Source organism: Salvelinus namaycush, chromosome 3, assembly GCF_016432855.1.
Source record: "Salvelinus namaycush isolate Seneca chromosome 3, SaNama_1.0, whole genome shotgun sequence".
Classification (NCBI taxonomy): Eukaryota; Metazoa; Chordata; class Actinopteri; order Salmoniformes; family Salmonidae; genus Salvelinus; species Salvelinus namaycush.
In genome coordinates this window covers 71,041,033-71,057,791 of record NC_052309.1, presented here as the reverse complement: position 1 = coordinate 71,057,791, position 16,759 = coordinate 71,041,033, and the positions used below count along the sequence as shown (strand labels likewise).

The 16,759-nt window shown below is 42.8% G+C and overlaps 1 protein-coding gene across 1 annotated transcript in view; it reads right to left on the bottom strand.

Annotated features, from left to right (window-relative positions):
* Positions 1 to 16,759, bottom strand: part of LOC120044015 (myoferlin-like) — a 59,962-nt gene that overhangs the window by 15,562 nt on the left and 27,641 nt on the right. The window contains exons 22-43 of the mRNA XM_038988609.1: positions 16,195 to 16,387; positions 15,770 to 15,925; positions 14,313 to 14,444; positions 14,007 to 14,170; positions 12,682 to 12,796; positions 11,692 to 11,794; positions 11,091 to 11,230; positions 10,331 to 10,495; positions 8,665 to 8,752; positions 8,165 to 8,242; positions 7,675 to 7,856; positions 6,503 to 6,661; positions 5,017 to 5,118; positions 4,635 to 4,796; positions 3,129 to 3,291; positions 2,897 to 2,967; positions 2,663 to 2,677; positions 2,430 to 2,528; positions 1,372 to 1,500; positions 1,073 to 1,228; positions 731 to 822; positions 274 to 444 (exon numbers count right to left, since the gene is read on the bottom strand). Coding sequence (XP_038844537.1) covers positions 274 to 444; positions 731 to 822; positions 1,073 to 1,228; positions 1,372 to 1,500; positions 2,430 to 2,528; positions 2,663 to 2,677; positions 2,897 to 2,967; positions 3,129 to 3,291; positions 4,635 to 4,796; positions 5,017 to 5,118; positions 6,503 to 6,661; positions 7,675 to 7,856; positions 8,165 to 8,242; positions 8,665 to 8,752; positions 10,331 to 10,495; positions 11,091 to 11,230; positions 11,692 to 11,794; positions 12,682 to 12,796; positions 14,007 to 14,170; positions 14,313 to 14,444; positions 15,770 to 15,925; positions 16,195 to 16,387 — 2,835 coding nt within the window. The remainder of the gene's footprint in view (positions 1 to 273; positions 445 to 730; positions 823 to 1,072; positions 1,229 to 1,371; positions 1,501 to 2,429; positions 2,529 to 2,662; positions 2,678 to 2,896; positions 2,968 to 3,128; positions 3,292 to 4,634; positions 4,797 to 5,016; positions 5,119 to 6,502; positions 6,662 to 7,674; positions 7,857 to 8,164; positions 8,243 to 8,664; positions 8,753 to 10,330; positions 10,496 to 11,090; positions 11,231 to 11,691; positions 11,795 to 12,681; positions 12,797 to 14,006; positions 14,171 to 14,312; positions 14,445 to 15,769; positions 15,926 to 16,194; positions 16,388 to 16,759) is intronic.

Below are 16,759 nucleotides of genomic sequence, written 5' to 3'. Positions count from 1 at the left end.
ATTTGATGTTATTTTAATTGTCCAAAAATGATATTTTCTTTCAAAAATAAGGAAATCTAAGCGACCCCAAACTTTTGAACGGTAGTGTATGTCTGCTCCTCTGTGTTGTTCCCTGTAGTAGCATTGTCTGTCGTGTTGTGTTTATGTCCAGACGCTGTTCTTGTTCCGTTACATCTGTATTAAATGGTTCACTCCCTGTACCTGCTTCTCATCTCCCGCGTTGGGCGTTACAGACAGACGCACAGACAGACACACGGACACATGCACACTCACATGCAGTAGGACTGCGGCAGGCCGCAGTAGGCGCCGAAGCGAGAGAGGAGTCTGTTCTCCAGGTCAATGACCGTCTCTCCCACTTTCTCATCTCGGCTGAGCAAGTCATAGTCGTACACGGCTATCTTCAGGTCTTTGTCTTGAGGGAGGAAACAGGACAGCTCAAACATCCTGACACAGGAGGAAGAGATGAGGTTAACTTGGTCAGATGCACTTGTGTGCATTGTTGATTTCACTTGACTGAAACAACTTTATACATTTCAAAATAACTCATTTATCCATCCATCCATTAATTAATTCAATAATTCAACAGTTTCAGTGGCATTTTGACAGTTTTCTGTAAGTGAAGGTTTTAGTTAAAACTACTACTGTAGGCCGTCATTGTAAAATAATAATTTGTTCTTAACTGACTTGCCTAGTTAAATAAAGGTTAAATATAAAATACAAAAATGTTTACCTGCCAAACTCTGGATTGAGGGTGTTTGGTTTGTAGTCATCCCTGTCATCTTTTGTTTTCTTCCCCAACGAGATCTTGATGTAAGGGTCACACTAAAAACAAATACAAACACAAATGTTAAAATATGGTATGTGTTATCGTGGGAAAAGGCTATATAAGTCATGTATTTTAATGAGAACTGTTGGTTGGTGAGGGGGAGGGGCAAACTTATGTAAATGCACTGCAAAAACGCTCAGCTGAAAGTTGAATTTAATCCAGCTTTTGACATATGCCTATCCAGGATCGCGTTGGAAGTGTTCTCGGTGTGTAGAGTCTGTTAGACTGTGTTTGGCGTCCACTCACCATGCCGTTGTTGTCTTTAGGCTGCAGGTCCATGCATCGCACCACGTAGATCCTGACCAGGCACTCCTGCAACCCGCTCTCAGGCAGCTCTCTGAACTGCCGTGGCGGGGCTGGCATCTCTGGGTCATCAGATAGGGGGTACACCCGGAACGAGCCCTACAGGACAGGAGACACCAGCAGGGTCAGGGGTCAAAAGTCAGGCGAGGTGTCAATACTTAGGCTGGGTTCACATATAAAGTGGAGAAAATAAGAATGTTTTATCATTGGTTCTATGTAAAGAAAAAGAGGCCTGTGATCACCTTGAACTCTCCGACCACTGAAGGGTCGTCGTCCTCATCCTCAGTCTTCCCCCGCTGCAGTCGGAACGTTTTACAGAAATCTGTCAGCCCTCGGAAATCTGGGACCTCCTCCAACTCCCCTTCATATACCTGGGAAAACACACACATCACACTGTTATACACATGAGGACACATACCTTAATATGTTGAGGACAAACACACGTCACACAACCTGAAACACACACACAAATCAAAATGATTGGCTCCCTCGATAAAGATGACCAAAAAAAACAGTATAAAATAAATACAAACACTGAGCTATATTGTTATTTATTCTAATACAATTGCTCAGGGAAAGAGACTTTGTTAAACAAGTAATGAGAAAAAATCTAAAAAAGATAGGGGTCAAAATTATTGGCACCCCTTTTCAATACTACTTTTTCTCAAATGTTTTATGATATTGGAGAACATGTTGGGAGGGATCTTAGACCATTCCTCCATACAGAATCTTTCCAGATCCTTGATATCCTTCCTCTACGCTTATGGACTGCCCTCTTCAATTCAAACAGGTTTTCAATGGGGTTCAAGTCCGGAGACTGAGATGGCCATTGCAAGATGATTTTCCAGGAGCTGGAAATATTCTGTATGGAGGAATGGTCTAAGGTTTATTGTTAACAAAATCTCTTTCTCTGAACAATTAAATTAATATAAAATAATATACCAATTTCTTTGAGCATACAATATAGCTCAGTATTTGTATTATGAATTTTATACAGTCTTTATTGCTCATCTTTATCAAGGGTGCCAATAATTTGGGACCTGACCGTATGTACAACCCTGATACACCTGAGACGATACACACAATTCACACCATCATACATATAAGAAAACACACATTTCTCACAGCATCACCATTATACTGGTTGTCGTGTAAAACCCAGGTGGGTGTTAAATATTGATGGAAAAAGTCCATTGAACAGTCCTTGTGACCATTGTAAGACTAAAGAGATTTTTTTTAAACAGGTAAACTGAAACCATTCAGTCATGGAGACAGAAGTGGTAGAACGTTCTTACTGCACCTTTAGGGTGTCGTATCCTTTTTTGAGGTACGGCCCACACTTCTCGTGCTCTCCCACAGAGGCATAGAACTTACTCCACCAGTCAACTGCCTCCTCCTCCTGCAAAACAGGCAGACTCAAATAAGCCTCAATAAGAGCACATTTAGACTCTGTCAGAAGTGTACAAGCCATCAAATCCTTGATTCCTTCCATCCTTGATAATATATATTCATAAAAGAAAGGAAAAATCTCACCTTCTCTTTGTGGAGCTAAGAAGAAAAACAGAATAAAATCAGACTGTGTAACCACACAACACATTTTGATCTGTTTGTACTATCTTGTCAACTCTTTGTCACTCATTGTCATGCCAAGCTATTTTTACAATACAGCAGAAACAGCCTGGCACCCAGGCTACATTTCTGATATAACAACACAACACTAAGACAAGCTCATACGGTAAAGTCCTTTATGAGTTTTACAGTAGCTACCTCAGTATTAAGGATGGGCCTATCCTCCATGTTAATGATGATGTCTCCTTGAGTTGCTGCCATCATGGCCACTAATACAACAATACACAACAGACAATAAGGGGGGTAGTAAATAGATGAGGGGGGTACAATACTTCAGCAATGTTGCGTGTGTGTATCTGTGTGCGCATTCGTGCATACGTTCATGCGTATTTGTGTGCGTGCATACGTGGTTCTGTTTGTATGCGTGTACCTTTGGAAGACATGGCCACCTCAGCATTGGTGACGTAAGGGTCACAGCGGAACTCCTCCAGGGAGAGGGTACATTGGCCCACAATGGGCTTCCTGCCGAACGGCCGGTGGTCCATCACCTTCAGAACGATGGGAGGGGTGTACATCTCCTCTTTGGGTAGGAGCTGGGGGTAGGGGGGGGGGGGGGGGTAGGGTTAACCTGGCTCAGACAACTCACAGTGTTACCAGTGATATAGAAACTACATTTTACATATACATAGACATTTAACAGACGCTCTTAGCGACTTACAATTAGTGCATAAACTATAGGATCAAATCGAAGACAATCAATCCATTCAACAGAAAGCATAATATCAATGCAGAGACATTTAAACTGGTTTATCTTAATGGTTGTCAAACATTTCAACCTAAGTAATTATTTATTGGGATGTAAAATGCATCAATAATCGGGGTCCTTAAAGCTGGAATCTATAGTGCTGATACTTCCACGTCCATTTGAGATATTACAACAAAGACGTTATTTCAAACAACGAACGCTGTTTATTTGGTTCTGACATCATTGCAGGAACAATAGAACATCAGAGTATGTACTTTTTACCATCATGATGGATGCTCATCTCCTTCGTTACAAAATCATTAACAAATGTGCCTGGGGCGACCGCAGATTAGCGTTTTTGTCATGAATCATTTTCTGGAGGTAGCTCTGCAGCGTGGTCACTAGCTGGCACCGCCACAAAGTAATAAAATCCTGTTTTAAACCTAACCTTAACCACACTGCTAGCCCTAATGCCTACCCTAACCTTAAATATAGACCAAATAGCTCATTTTAGTTTTCATGAATTTTTACAAAAGATCCCATTTTGACGTTGCAGCTTGCCGAAAGATTGCTGGAGCTGACAAGGTAAAAATCTGTCATTCTGCCTGTGAGCAAGGCAGTTAATCCACTGTTCCCCGAGCGCCGAAGACGTGGATGTCAATTAAGGCTGCCCTCCGCACCTCTCTGATTCAGAGGGGTTGGATTAAATGTGGAAGACACATTTCAGTTGAATGCATTAAATTGTACAACTGACTAGGTATCCCCTTTTCCCTTTCCTATCTAAGGGGAAATTGCTCAGTTCTGCCTCCAGGACAATAAACGTCAACCTGCGGGGTGACCAGTGACACCTTTTGTGGATTTTAGCTTTAAGGATTAGCCTAGTCCCAGATCTGTTTGAGCAGTCTTGCCAGCTCCTGTGGTCATTGTCAATGCCAAACACAAACATATCTGAGACCAAACTAGTTAAGTATCACCTTGGATACAAATCTACAGTACGTATCCATTTTATGGTGTACACTGAAAATACCAGTAAATACCACTCAAATATAGTACATTCATGTCATGTTCATTCAGTCCCTTTGTTTACAATCGAGAGCATTTGTCTTTTCCTTCCAGTCCCTGATATTAATAGTATATCTCATAGAGAGAACTGTTATACAGTACACTGAGTTTGAAGTGAAGTTGCAGTACCACTTTAAAGAAGAGGACAGATCCGGGGAAGTTGGGGTTCTTCTTGATGTTCTTGATGACGGCCGTCTGGACGACCTCCCCCCCACACTCCACCATGAGACTGGGAGAGGTGACTGTGGCCAACTGGTAGGTCTTCATGTTCCTCAGACCCCAGGCTAAGATCTAGGACACAACGCAAACACACACACAAGCACGAGTGTGCATGAACACACACACACACGAGAAAGAGAAACATAGAGGAGAATGTGTGTGTGTCTTCATGTGTGTGAATGTGTGCTTGTGTGTGTGTTCATGTGTGTGTGTGTGTGTTGTGTGTGTATGAGTTCATGCATGCACAAGCGTGCATGTGAGTATGTGTTTGACGGACTGCCTGAGGCCTCACCTCGATGGCGGTAAGCTGTACGACAGGCCTGATTCCCTGAGGAACCATGTAGAGCGTCGCTCCTCGTCTGGGGGGCACCAGGGGCAAGTCACTCTCATTGGCCTAAAAGTAATACACATCAATCAATCAATTAAATGTATTTCATATAGTGATGTTCACAAAAAAGTGCTCTACAGTAACTCGACCTGGACTGGAGTTGATGGAAGTTGCACCAACCACTGACACAGTCAGATATTTTCCACCCACCTGGCGCTTGAGGTTAGGGGTAAAGCAATCTGATCCTAGATCTGTGGTTAGGAGCTACTTTCACCTTAAAAACACTGCAACACGGGGCACTACCCAGCTAGCATATTTGCTTCATTGGAAGTTGTGGGAACGTACTTTTTTGGTTTCCCATTTGTTCTGGTAGAGAAGCCATAAGAGAAGCCACGTTCTTAGAACGTAAGTGAAAATTTCACCTGTTCTGGGAACACATTTTTAAGTTGCAGGGAGGTTCTGAGAAAGTTTTATTACGGTTCTCTGAATGTTTTCCTGTGAGGTTTTCTAAACTTTAAGAATGGAAATTCTAGGTTATTTGAAGGCAATTAAATAATGTTCTGAGACTTTTAATAAAACTGCTAGCTTAGTTTGGGTTACCTGTTTTGAACTCCAAGCACAGACAGGACACATGAAAATGAATTTGCTTAGGCATTAATCATGCAAACACATTTCTTTTTTATTGTGGCACAGCGTCAGTGAGATGCAAACCTATGAGCTTCTGTTGTCTATCCATGGAATTAGCCCACTGCACCAGCAGGTTGGAGCTAGCATGCCATATTTTTTTTTTAAACTCATACAAAGCTGTTAATTTTAGTCTATTCAAACAGACCCCATTTCAAAGGAAACAAGTACTCATTAAGAGCAGGTGTGGCCAATTGGTGGGCACGGCCAACACACTTAACAAAATAAAGGATAGAGAGAGTTTTGTTGATGCTGAGAAGAACGGAATGTATATGTTTTAAACATACATTCTAAAAACGTTCTGTGCACGTTACAAAAAAGTTCTTAACGTTCTCCGAACAATTTGAGAACATTACTTTAAATAGAACCACGAGGAAACCTGTAGGAAAAGTTATTCTGAAGTACTGAAATTCCCACAGAAGAATGTTGTTTCTTAACGTTCTCTGAACTATTTCAGAACATTCCCAATGTCAAACAAATTGGAGAATGTTCCTAGAACATTACCAGCATATTAATTGAATGTAACCATCTTTGAACTTTTAGGAAACGTTCTGTTAAAGTAATGAAATCCCAAGAAAATACCGTTTTTTGTCAGGTTCCTTAAATGTGCTGAGAATGTTCCAAAGCCAAGTAACTATCCTGCACCATTCCCAGAAAGTTGCGGGAAGGTTGTATACAAAATAACTATAGGACCACAAAGCTTTTACCAAGCTCTAAGAAACATACGGTTCTCAGAACATTATATGCTAGCTGGGTAGTACTTTACCTTGTCTTTCAGCAAAAGCTCAGCAGCCACCAGCATCTCTCCTGCGTTGCGGCCTTTCTTGGTGACGGGGAACCACAGCAGTTTGGGGGAGACCACCGTGCCGAGGTTCAGCTTCACCACAGGGGGACACGTACAGCGACCCATGGCCTCGTCTTTACCCTGAGAGTTGGACACAGCACAGGGATATGTAGCATCTACATTTACATTTTAGTACATTTAGCAGACACTTTTTCAGAGCGACTTGCAATCAGTGCATTCAACTAAAGTAGGTAAACAACCACATATCCAGATAATTTCAAGTAAAACCTTCAAAAATGACTAGCTAATAGTACAAGAGTAACAGTAAAGAAAAACAAACTGTCACGGCTGTTGAAGTATGAGGACCAAGGTGCAGCGTGGTGAGCGTACATTTTACTTTATTTCAGAATGACGCTGACAAAAAACAATAAACCATACAAAACAAACCGTGAAGCTAAAGGCAATAGTGCCAACAAACAAAGACAACTTCCCACAAAGAATGGTGGGAAAAAAGCTACCTAAGTATGGTTCCCAATCAGAGACAACGATAGACAGCTGTCCCTGATTGAGACCATACCAGGCCAAAACATAGAAATAGAAAATCATAGAAACACAAAACATAGAACTCCCACCCCAACTCACGCCCTGACCAAACCAAAATAGAGACATAAAAAAGATCTAAGGTCAGGGCGTGACACAAAAACAACAGTTATTTTGTTATTTTTTGTCTCAAGGACAGTGCACTCATCCCAGATGCTTCCAACATACACGCTTAAAAAAAATAAGAATAACAGATAGCTAGACAAGTATCAACTGCTTGCACTAGTCAAAAACAATGGTACCAAAATATTCTTGAACTTACAATATGACACTGTTGAAATAGACAGGGCTGGATGTGACTTAACAGGGCACAGGTGAATAAGTCCAGGTGAACAGGCAGTGGATGGAAATTGACGGGTGTAATGTATTGACTTGACTTGACTTGGACTCACAGGATTCATTGAAATGTACTTAGTGGTGGTCACACACATTGACCACATACATGTACATAAGTGTATCACATGTATGTACAGTGCTCGTCTGGTATTACACCACTAAGTGTCGCTAATACACTACAACTGGTAGGGTAAGTGAGGGTACGATAGGGTACATACCACCTGGTCACTGTCATAGAGCTCCAGCACCACGTTGGGGGGGTTCTGTGCAATGGTCTGGGGGTCTCCATAGATCTCGATGTCATTAAAGATGAGGGTCTGGTCCCAGGTGGGGTTCAGAGTGGCCCTGATGACCTCTGTGGTCTTACTCACATGGAGGAAGGACACATGGGCGTAGGGATCTGAAGCAGGAGACCAGAGCACAGTCATTGTATTGATAAAACTGATTTAAACAGCTAGTGGTTCAATTACAACTGCTGTAAGGATCGGGTTACGCTTCCACCTCCACCTCTCTCTTTCCCCATGCAAGGCTAGTGGAAACAACCCAGTCTGTTCCCACTAGCATTGCTTAGATGTTTCAAATGCGCTAGCCAGGAGATTGTGGACAGTGCTCAATAACTAGCTAACAAACAAATGGATGCAACAAACCGCTTGGTAAGTTGAAAAAAAGTGAGCTATCCATTTATCTACATTATATGATGTTCCTCACCTGAGAAGCTGTCCCTGTCCATGGCGATGAGATTCCTGGCCTGATAGACATACACCCTCAGATGGTACATATACGACCCTGAAGAGAGAGGGATAGTGATTTAATGTCATCTGAAAAGTGTGGGCCCAGACTTCCTGAGAGGAAGAGCAGTGGAGTGGAGGAATCTGAGGAGAAATCAACATTTCGGGCTGCGGCCAGACAGAGATTCTCCGTAAAAAACAACAACATTTGGGCCAGTGTTTTTTCAAGTGGAGTCATACCTTCACGAACAAAGGAGATGATGAATGTCTATCTGTCATCAAAAAAATGCTGATGTTGTCCATCTTGTTAAGTATGCAACTCATTTGTATGTGGAAATTATTTTACTTTTTTGATGGAAAAACCGGAACGTGACCAATGCTTATGTGTTTTTCATACTCTTTCATCTATCTCTGTGTGGCCACAGCCTTAATCACTTAATCAGTGTCTGCAATCAGCTGGCATGGGTCAATGTTACTCACGGTCAAAGTTACAGGAAACGGTGGGTGTGTTGGCACCAAACAGTCTGGCTGCGTCCTTCTTACTGGCCTTCTCATCAACATCTACCCCCTGTAGACAAAACACAGAGGCTATGTTTACAAAGACACCCCCAGTCTGACCTTTTCCCACTAATTGGTCTTTTGACCAATCAGATCAGCTCTTTTGCCAATAAGTGGGAAAAAGATCAGAATAGGGCTGCCTGTGTAAACACAGCCAGAGAGACGGAGACCAGTTCAGAACAGGACTAGCAATGCCTTCATTAGAGAGATGGGTAATTCTAGAGTGGTGAAAGTTGAATACATTTGTCTTTATTTTATAGTTATTACTTTATCATGATCATCCATTAGGAAAATATGTGCATTGATTACAAGCTCATCATGACATGACATCAGGACATAATAACACAACCAAGGCCAAGTCCAAAAAAAGAAACCCTAGATCCTACCCCCTAGACACAAAGAAGATTTTAGATTATTGGACCCTGCTGGAGCTATAACGATATTGCTTAAATCTATCCAATCCTCTTGAATCTCCATAAGTGTCCAGGGACTAGGGGTTTGGGTTTGTTTCTGGATAGGGCCCATGATGGTACAGCAGCACAAATAGCACACCACCGTGAATAAATAAATAGGGCATGAGTCAACTCTGGTCTAATCTGTGCCTTTTGAGTGCGTTGCCAACCAGGATCACTGGGCAGGAAGGGGCAGATGGAGGAGAATAATGAGAGGATATTATAATCAAGATAACACACTAAAAGGCACTTGGCCAAATTCCATTTTATTATCATGGACTGGGTTTCCCGAAGCCTTTTGATGGGTTCTGACTTTTAGATATGAAATACACATATTCATGTCACTGAGGGAGAGAGGGGAATGTATAATGTTTACATTCTGTCAGGATATGTTATTGTTAGCCATCAGGGATCCTATGTGAGGAGAAGAGACACAGTCTGGTACCAGTCAACATGACAGCCGTGAGTTGGGGAGGTGTGAGCAATTTGGGCAGAGGTCAGGTTAGATGAAGTGAGGAAGAACATATATCACTAATCTTCTGGATAGCAACAGAGTTGTATTGGCTGTTCCGATGTGTAACGAGGGGCTCAGCATAGTAGAAATGGTTAAATACCAGTGCTTGTGTGAATATGTTCCTTGTCTTACGCAGCTGTATGACCCAGTGGGTGAAAAAATGAGCGGTTAGATGAAGTGAGGAAGAACATATATCACTAATCTTCTGGATAGCAACAGAGGTGTATTGGCTGTTCCGATGTGTAACGAGGGGCTCAGCATAGTAGAAATGGTTAAATACCAGTGCTTGTGTGAATATGTTCCTTGTCTTACGCAGCTGTATGACCCAGTGGGTGAAAAAATGAGCTTTAATAAGTGTCTGTGAGTTTTTTACTCTGTTTATCTAGAACCTAACACTTTGTAACTAAAGTAGTACTTTATTTGTCTCCACAACCCAGTCACACAGCTGAGAGAGCAACAATTATAAAATTGACTATCAATCATCAATCTTCTGCCCGTGAAAAAACAACATTTGTAAAATGAAGCAATTTTGATGTACTTTGATGTGTGGCATTAGAGTCTAGTTTAAGTCTAGCCTTCCTGTGTAAGTCAATTGTTTTTGAACTCAGAAGAAGTTACTGACCAGCGCCCCCTCCAATCTGAAGATGGCTGATGCTCCTATCCCATCTGACGGAGCCATCTTGCGTCTCCAGCGGCGACGGCGGAATGTGTCAGACGAACGCTCCTTCCTGTGGAACTTCCAGCCAATCAAGGACGAGTATTCCCAGCCTTCGCCGGGATCCCGCCTCTGTAGAGTCAACAGAGAGGCAGTGGACAATGTGTAAGAACTAGAACTTTAGCACTTGAAATACAGACACACACATGCTTCCACTCTACCCTGCACACTAAACATTTTCCTCCTCTCTTCTTCTAAAACCTCTTCCTTCTCCTCCATCCTCCTTTCCCTTCTTCCCCTTCCTTCTCCTCTTCCTCTTCTATAACCTCTTCCTTCTCCTCCATCCTCCTTTCCCTTCTTCCCCTCCTCCCTCCCCTTCCTTCTCCTCTTCCTCTTCTAAAACCTCTTCCTTCTCCTCCATCCTCCTTTCCCTTCTTCTCCTTCCCCTTCCTTCTCCTCTTCCTCCTCTATAACCTCTTCCTTCTACTCCATCCTCCTTTCCCTTCTTCTCCTTCCCCTTCCTCTTCCTTCTCCTCTTCCTCCTTTTTCTCTTCCTCCTTCCCCTTCTCCTACCCTCCTGCTCTTCCTCCCTTACCTCCTCATCTTCCTTCTCCTTCTCCTCCTACCCCCCCTCCTCCTCTTCCTTCAACTCCTCCTCTTCCTTCTCCCTCCCCTTCCTCTTCCCTCCTTTTCCTCCCTCCGCTTCTCTTCTTCCTCCTCCGCTCACCTCAGGTGCTGCTTTAGTGTCTGCTATTTTCCTGCGTGGTCGTAAGAGTCTCTTCCTGCGGTGGATGTGGTACATCTTCTCTGCTGCTCCCCAGGACTTTGGCTTGTCATCGGGGGGAATGGTGACGCCATACTCCCAACCTGGTACACAACACACACAGTGACAAACGGTATACAGAGTCAGAGGACATTCAGCTTTATACTGTAGTATCATATTGGTTATAATAGGTCAAGTCAAAATACGGTACAGAAGAGGTGTATCAATTAAATTGTATACAATACAGTGCCATATTGTTCTACATATGATAATGCAATCCTTAAACAATATTGATTGTTTGATTGAAACAAGTATACACCAGTTCATTATAAAATCAATCCCAGTGTTATCATCTGGGTTATGGATATGAAGGAGAATAATCCCAGTGTTATCATCTGGGTTATGGATATGAAGGAGAATAATCCCAGTGTTATCATCTGGGTTATGGATATGAAGGAGAATAATCCCAGTGTTATCATCTGGGTTATGGATATGAAGGAGAATAATCCCAGTGTTATCATCTGGGTTATGGATATGAAGGAGAATAATTCCAGCGCTTCTTTACCTTTCTCATCCACAGCCCTGTTGCTGTCGAAGCTCCAGTCATCCTCCCACTTCCAGCCAGCAGGACACTCTATCTCCCCTGGACTCTGGCTCTTCTGCCCATTCTACACAGAACAGTCACAGTCAGTCACTTCCAACATTACACAATGGCTGTATATCAACATGCGACAATGACACCACATACAACATCAAAACAATACAGAGAGACTGTTTATAAAAGTAGGGAAGTAGCACTGTATTTTCCCCTCTGGGTATTCTGTGTATGAGGGATTGATTCACATTGGTTTCTAGTCTCCTATCAAGTATTTAACTAAGCCTCTATATATATGGGATTCATTGAAAGAAGCACGATTCTGGTAAAAGGTAGCTGTCTGTGTAAACTCCCCGACATCAAAACAATAAGCGTCACAGTTTGAAAACATCAAGGCTACGCAGCTTAGCCTGAAATCCAGACCTGTTTTCATTCCTTGTACTCGGTGTCATATGCCAAACAGTCTGGACATTTGGCAACTTCAACGTTCAATATCCAGAATTTTAAGTACAACTATAAATACTGTTATTAAGAAAGAACTTTTATTTTATTTTTAGCTACAATTCTTGGCATGACAAGGAGAGACAAAAAGTGGAATGGTACCCAGGCTATATGTAGCTCTCTTGACAAGGGAAACATGACTTAAAACATGACAGTGCATGACAGTGCTGATATGTGCATAAAATGAATCCAGGGAAGAGCACCTGTCGCTACTTAGTCTAGTAGATCAAATTGCATAGGAAACAGACTAAATGGCTTCAGTTTCGTTGGCCTCTTTTTGTAAGAAAAAGAGAACATACAATTTCGTCCTAAAGGGAGAATTAATGTGACACTGAGGGGTCAGCTTAACTTCTCAGTGTTACATATTTCTTCCCTCTTGTAGATAGAGGGGTCTGAGTACAGGCAACAGGGTTGTCTCTAGCAATAGTGTGTGTGTCTGTGTGTGTTGCTCTGTCTCACCACGTCTGTGAAGGGGTCGGCAGCAGGCTTCCACTCCCCGCCAATGAAACGTGTCTCGTTCTGGTAGACCTCGTCTGTGAACTCTGTGTGCCCCGCGTCTGCTTCTGTTAGCAGGCTGAATCACCCAGACACACATGTTTGTTTGACTATCCTTGTGGGGACCAAACAATTGATTCCCATTCAAAATCCTATTTTCCTTAACCCCTAACCCTAACCCTAACCTTAATCCAAACCCTAACTCCTAAACCTAACCCTAACCCTAATTGTAACCCTAACCCTAACCCATAAGCCTAAAATAGCCTTTTTCCTTGTGGAGACCGGCGAAATGTTCCCACTTGTAAAAAAGTTCCTGGTTTTACTATCCCTGTGAGGACTTCTGGTCCCCACAAGGATAGTAAAACCAAACACAGACATACCGAGTACTGGCAGCTGGAGCTTAGACAAGGAATGCTCACCTCTAGTGGAAAGAAGGTAGGATTGAACCGCTGAAGAAATGCCTTGAAAAAGGTCAAATCAACCAAATCAATGAGGTAACTGTGTCTGGGGAAAGGTCAAATCAACCAAATCAATGAGGTAACTGTCTGGGGAAAGGTCAAATCAACCAAATCAATGAGGTAACTGTCTGGGGAAAGGTCAAATCAACCAAATCAATGAGGTAACTGTCTGGGGAAAGGTCAAATCAACCAAATCAATGAGGTAACTGTTTGGGGAAGTGTTTCTATAGGAGTACTATGAGGGGGCTGGTGTTGTGCACTCCTGACTCAGAGGCAAACAATGAGGACTTAGGTGGAGTGGATGAGGTGGAAGTGGGACTATTGTGTACTGAGTACTATACTCATCTACAGAGACGGAAAGAGGATGATTCCCTAACAACAACCACAGACATTGCCAGACCAAGCTAGATTCGTGTGGGTGGGGTAGTCCAACTGAAATGTAAACTACTGAAAACAAACAATGAAAACAGGAAGTTTCTACTTAAATTCAATTATTTATAGCGCAAGAGATCTCCCGCTCACCATCTATCAGGGTCCACAAACTTCTGTGTGTGTGTGTGTGTGTGTGTGTGTGTGTGTGTGTGTGTGTGTGTGTGTGTGTGTGTGTGTGTGTGTGTGTGTGTGTGTGTGTGTGTGTGTGTGTGTGTGTGTGTGTGTCTGAGTGAGTTTGTGTGAGTGTGTGTGTGTGTGTGTCTGAGTGAGTTTGTGTGAGTGTGTGTGGATATGAGTATAAGTATGCGTGTGTGAGGGAGTATGAGTGTGTGTGTGGGTGTGCGCACATCGTACATGTGTTTGTGTGTGTGTTTAAGCATGCCAACAGGTCACTCTCACCCTCTCTCGGGGTCGACGAACCACTCGCCTTCCCACTCCCACGCCCTGGGGGGCATGAAGCGCTCCTGTTTCAGCTTCACCTTCCCCGTCACGTCAGAGAACTTATGCCGGCACACCAACCCTGTGGTGCCCCACTTCCCAAACACCTGGGCCTGGTTCTCATACTGAGGGTGAAGAGGGAGAGCGAGAACGAGGGGGTGAGGGAAAAGAGATTCATCAGCATAGTAAAGACCAGCTAAAATACCAACTTTAGTACTGTAAAACAAAGCATTGCCACAAAACCCATGTGAATAACAATAAGAATACCATTTCTGCAAACACACTGAAGGTTCCCTCTGAGAAGCTGTTGAACTTCTTCTCGTGGGCAGAGAGGCCCAGCCACATGTTGACACGGAGCTGGACAGGGATCTTCACGCCTTTGTTTTTGTCCATGGGGTACTAGCCGAAACAAACAAACAACAAAACTAAATACTATACATCGGGGTTGAGCGGTATACAGATTTTCATATCGAGCACTAATCGGCGTTAGCTACCTTTAGCTAACTGGCTAATGTTTAAATTATATTGACGGTATTGAAAATCCTACCTGGGTTATTTCAAAATACACTGGTATTTGGTATATACGGTATATCATCCAACCCTACTGTACATCACCTATGACAACGCCAAGTAGCTAACTGCATGTTATCTCTGAACGTTTATGCCACATCTGAGGTTTAAACCAATGCACCTGCGTTTAAACAGATCTGCCCCCTGGACTCTTCCTCTCTTCGCACTCTGACAGACATTGTCACAAAACTGATTGATTATGAGCCTTTTCCCAGCAGCCAAAACTGAGAAAAACTAGTTGAAAGGACATCAGTTTCTGATTATAATGACGTCATTTCAACCAGTTTCGCTTCAATATCCACTAACAATGTCTGTGGCATCAGTTTTAACCCTCTGTACACCTTAGTAATAACTGCATGAAGACTGTCTTGGTCCTGCTGCAGTACTCCTGTACTATTATCATACCACTATACCAGGGGTAGGCAATATGATTCAGCAGCGGGCTGATTTTTGTCGGATCGGATGGTCGGGAGCCGGAACATAATTAGAATAATTTGTACACTGCAAATTGACCACAACTAATTCCAAAAAGAGATTGTATTTGAAAATAATAATTTCCTACCTTGATTACATTGAGACATGATCTCGTCACTTTTTTTATTTGTGTGAATAGTTGGATACAGAATACCTAAATTAATTATTTTTTTACTGCAAAAAATAAATAATAATAAAACAATCCTTTATTTATTTCTATATATATATTTTCCCCATAAAAAACGTTGAGTGGGGGTGGGGGTCAAAAAAATCACTTACGGGCTGGTTTTAGCTCGCATGACACCTGTTGCCGACCCCTGTACTATACTTAAGTAATAAGACCTGAGAGGGTGTGGTATATGGCCAATATACAACAAGGACTGCCTGGATACAGCCCTTAGCCATGGTATATTGGCCACATACCACACCCCTTCGGGCCTTATTGCTTAATTATACCACTACTACTACTACTACTACTTAAACAAGTACTACTACTATTAGCACTAATACTAGTGATAATAGTAGTAGCATGATCAGTAGTCTCTGTTCTCCATCATAATACCTGCATTAAGATAGTATGGGTCCTGCCGTAGAATTTCCCTACCATTATCATACTGCTACACTTACTACTACTACTACTATTATTATCACTAGTATCAGTCTGTTCTCCATCCTAGTACCTGCATGAAGATGGTCTGGGTCCTGCCACAGTATTTCCCACAGGCCTGCTCACTGTAGGTGGAGTAGAGGATCTGATTGGCTGGGAGACGGGCGTACGCCACCCTCCTCTCTCCACGCAGCATCCAGATCACCACGTCAGGCATACTGTTCTGGGGCTGAGCGAAATACAGGTATGAAAGAGAGATTATTAAGAGATGGGGAGAGAGAGTTTTCCGTTGATAGTAGTAGAGAGAGAGCGAGAGACAATTCAATTCACAGGCTGGTACGTGTGCTCAGGGTTCAAATTGAGTGGGCTTGGCACTCCCATAACAAGTCATGGCACCCTCAAAATAAGGGCACGCCCTTACTTTAAGGACATTCCAATAATCAATGTGCTATTGAACCCTGAATGTTGTGAGAATGTCAATGTCTTGTTGCTCCTGACCTCCTCTGCAAGCTGTTTCAGTCTCTCCAGCCAGTCCTCGATGTCTGTCAGAGTGGCTAGAACGTCGGTGGCCTCTTCCTTCAAGCGTTTGGCCATCTCTCTGATGCTGGCCACTGCCGAATCACGCAGCTTCTTAATCTGGACGTCCAGCGCCGTCAGGTTAGGCCTGCCCTCAAGCTCTGGTACCTGAAAGCTATCAGAAGCTAGCATGAGGCTACAGAAACTATACTGAAGCTATCAGAAGCTTTAAAGCTAGAAGAACCTATATGACGCTATAAGAACCTAGCATTAAGCAATCAAAACCTAGCATAAAGCTATCAGAAGCTAGTGTTCAACTATCAAAACGTATCATGAAGCTATCAGAACCTAGCATGAAGCTATTACAACCTCACATTAACTAACGAATGTGAAGCTAGGGTGAAGCTATCACAACTAAGCACAAAGCTACCAGAACCTAGCATGAAATTATCACAACCAAGCATTAAGTTATCAGAACATATCATGAAGCGATCTGAATCTAGCATGAAGCTAGGATAAGTTAGAAGGAAGCTAGCAAGAAACTTTC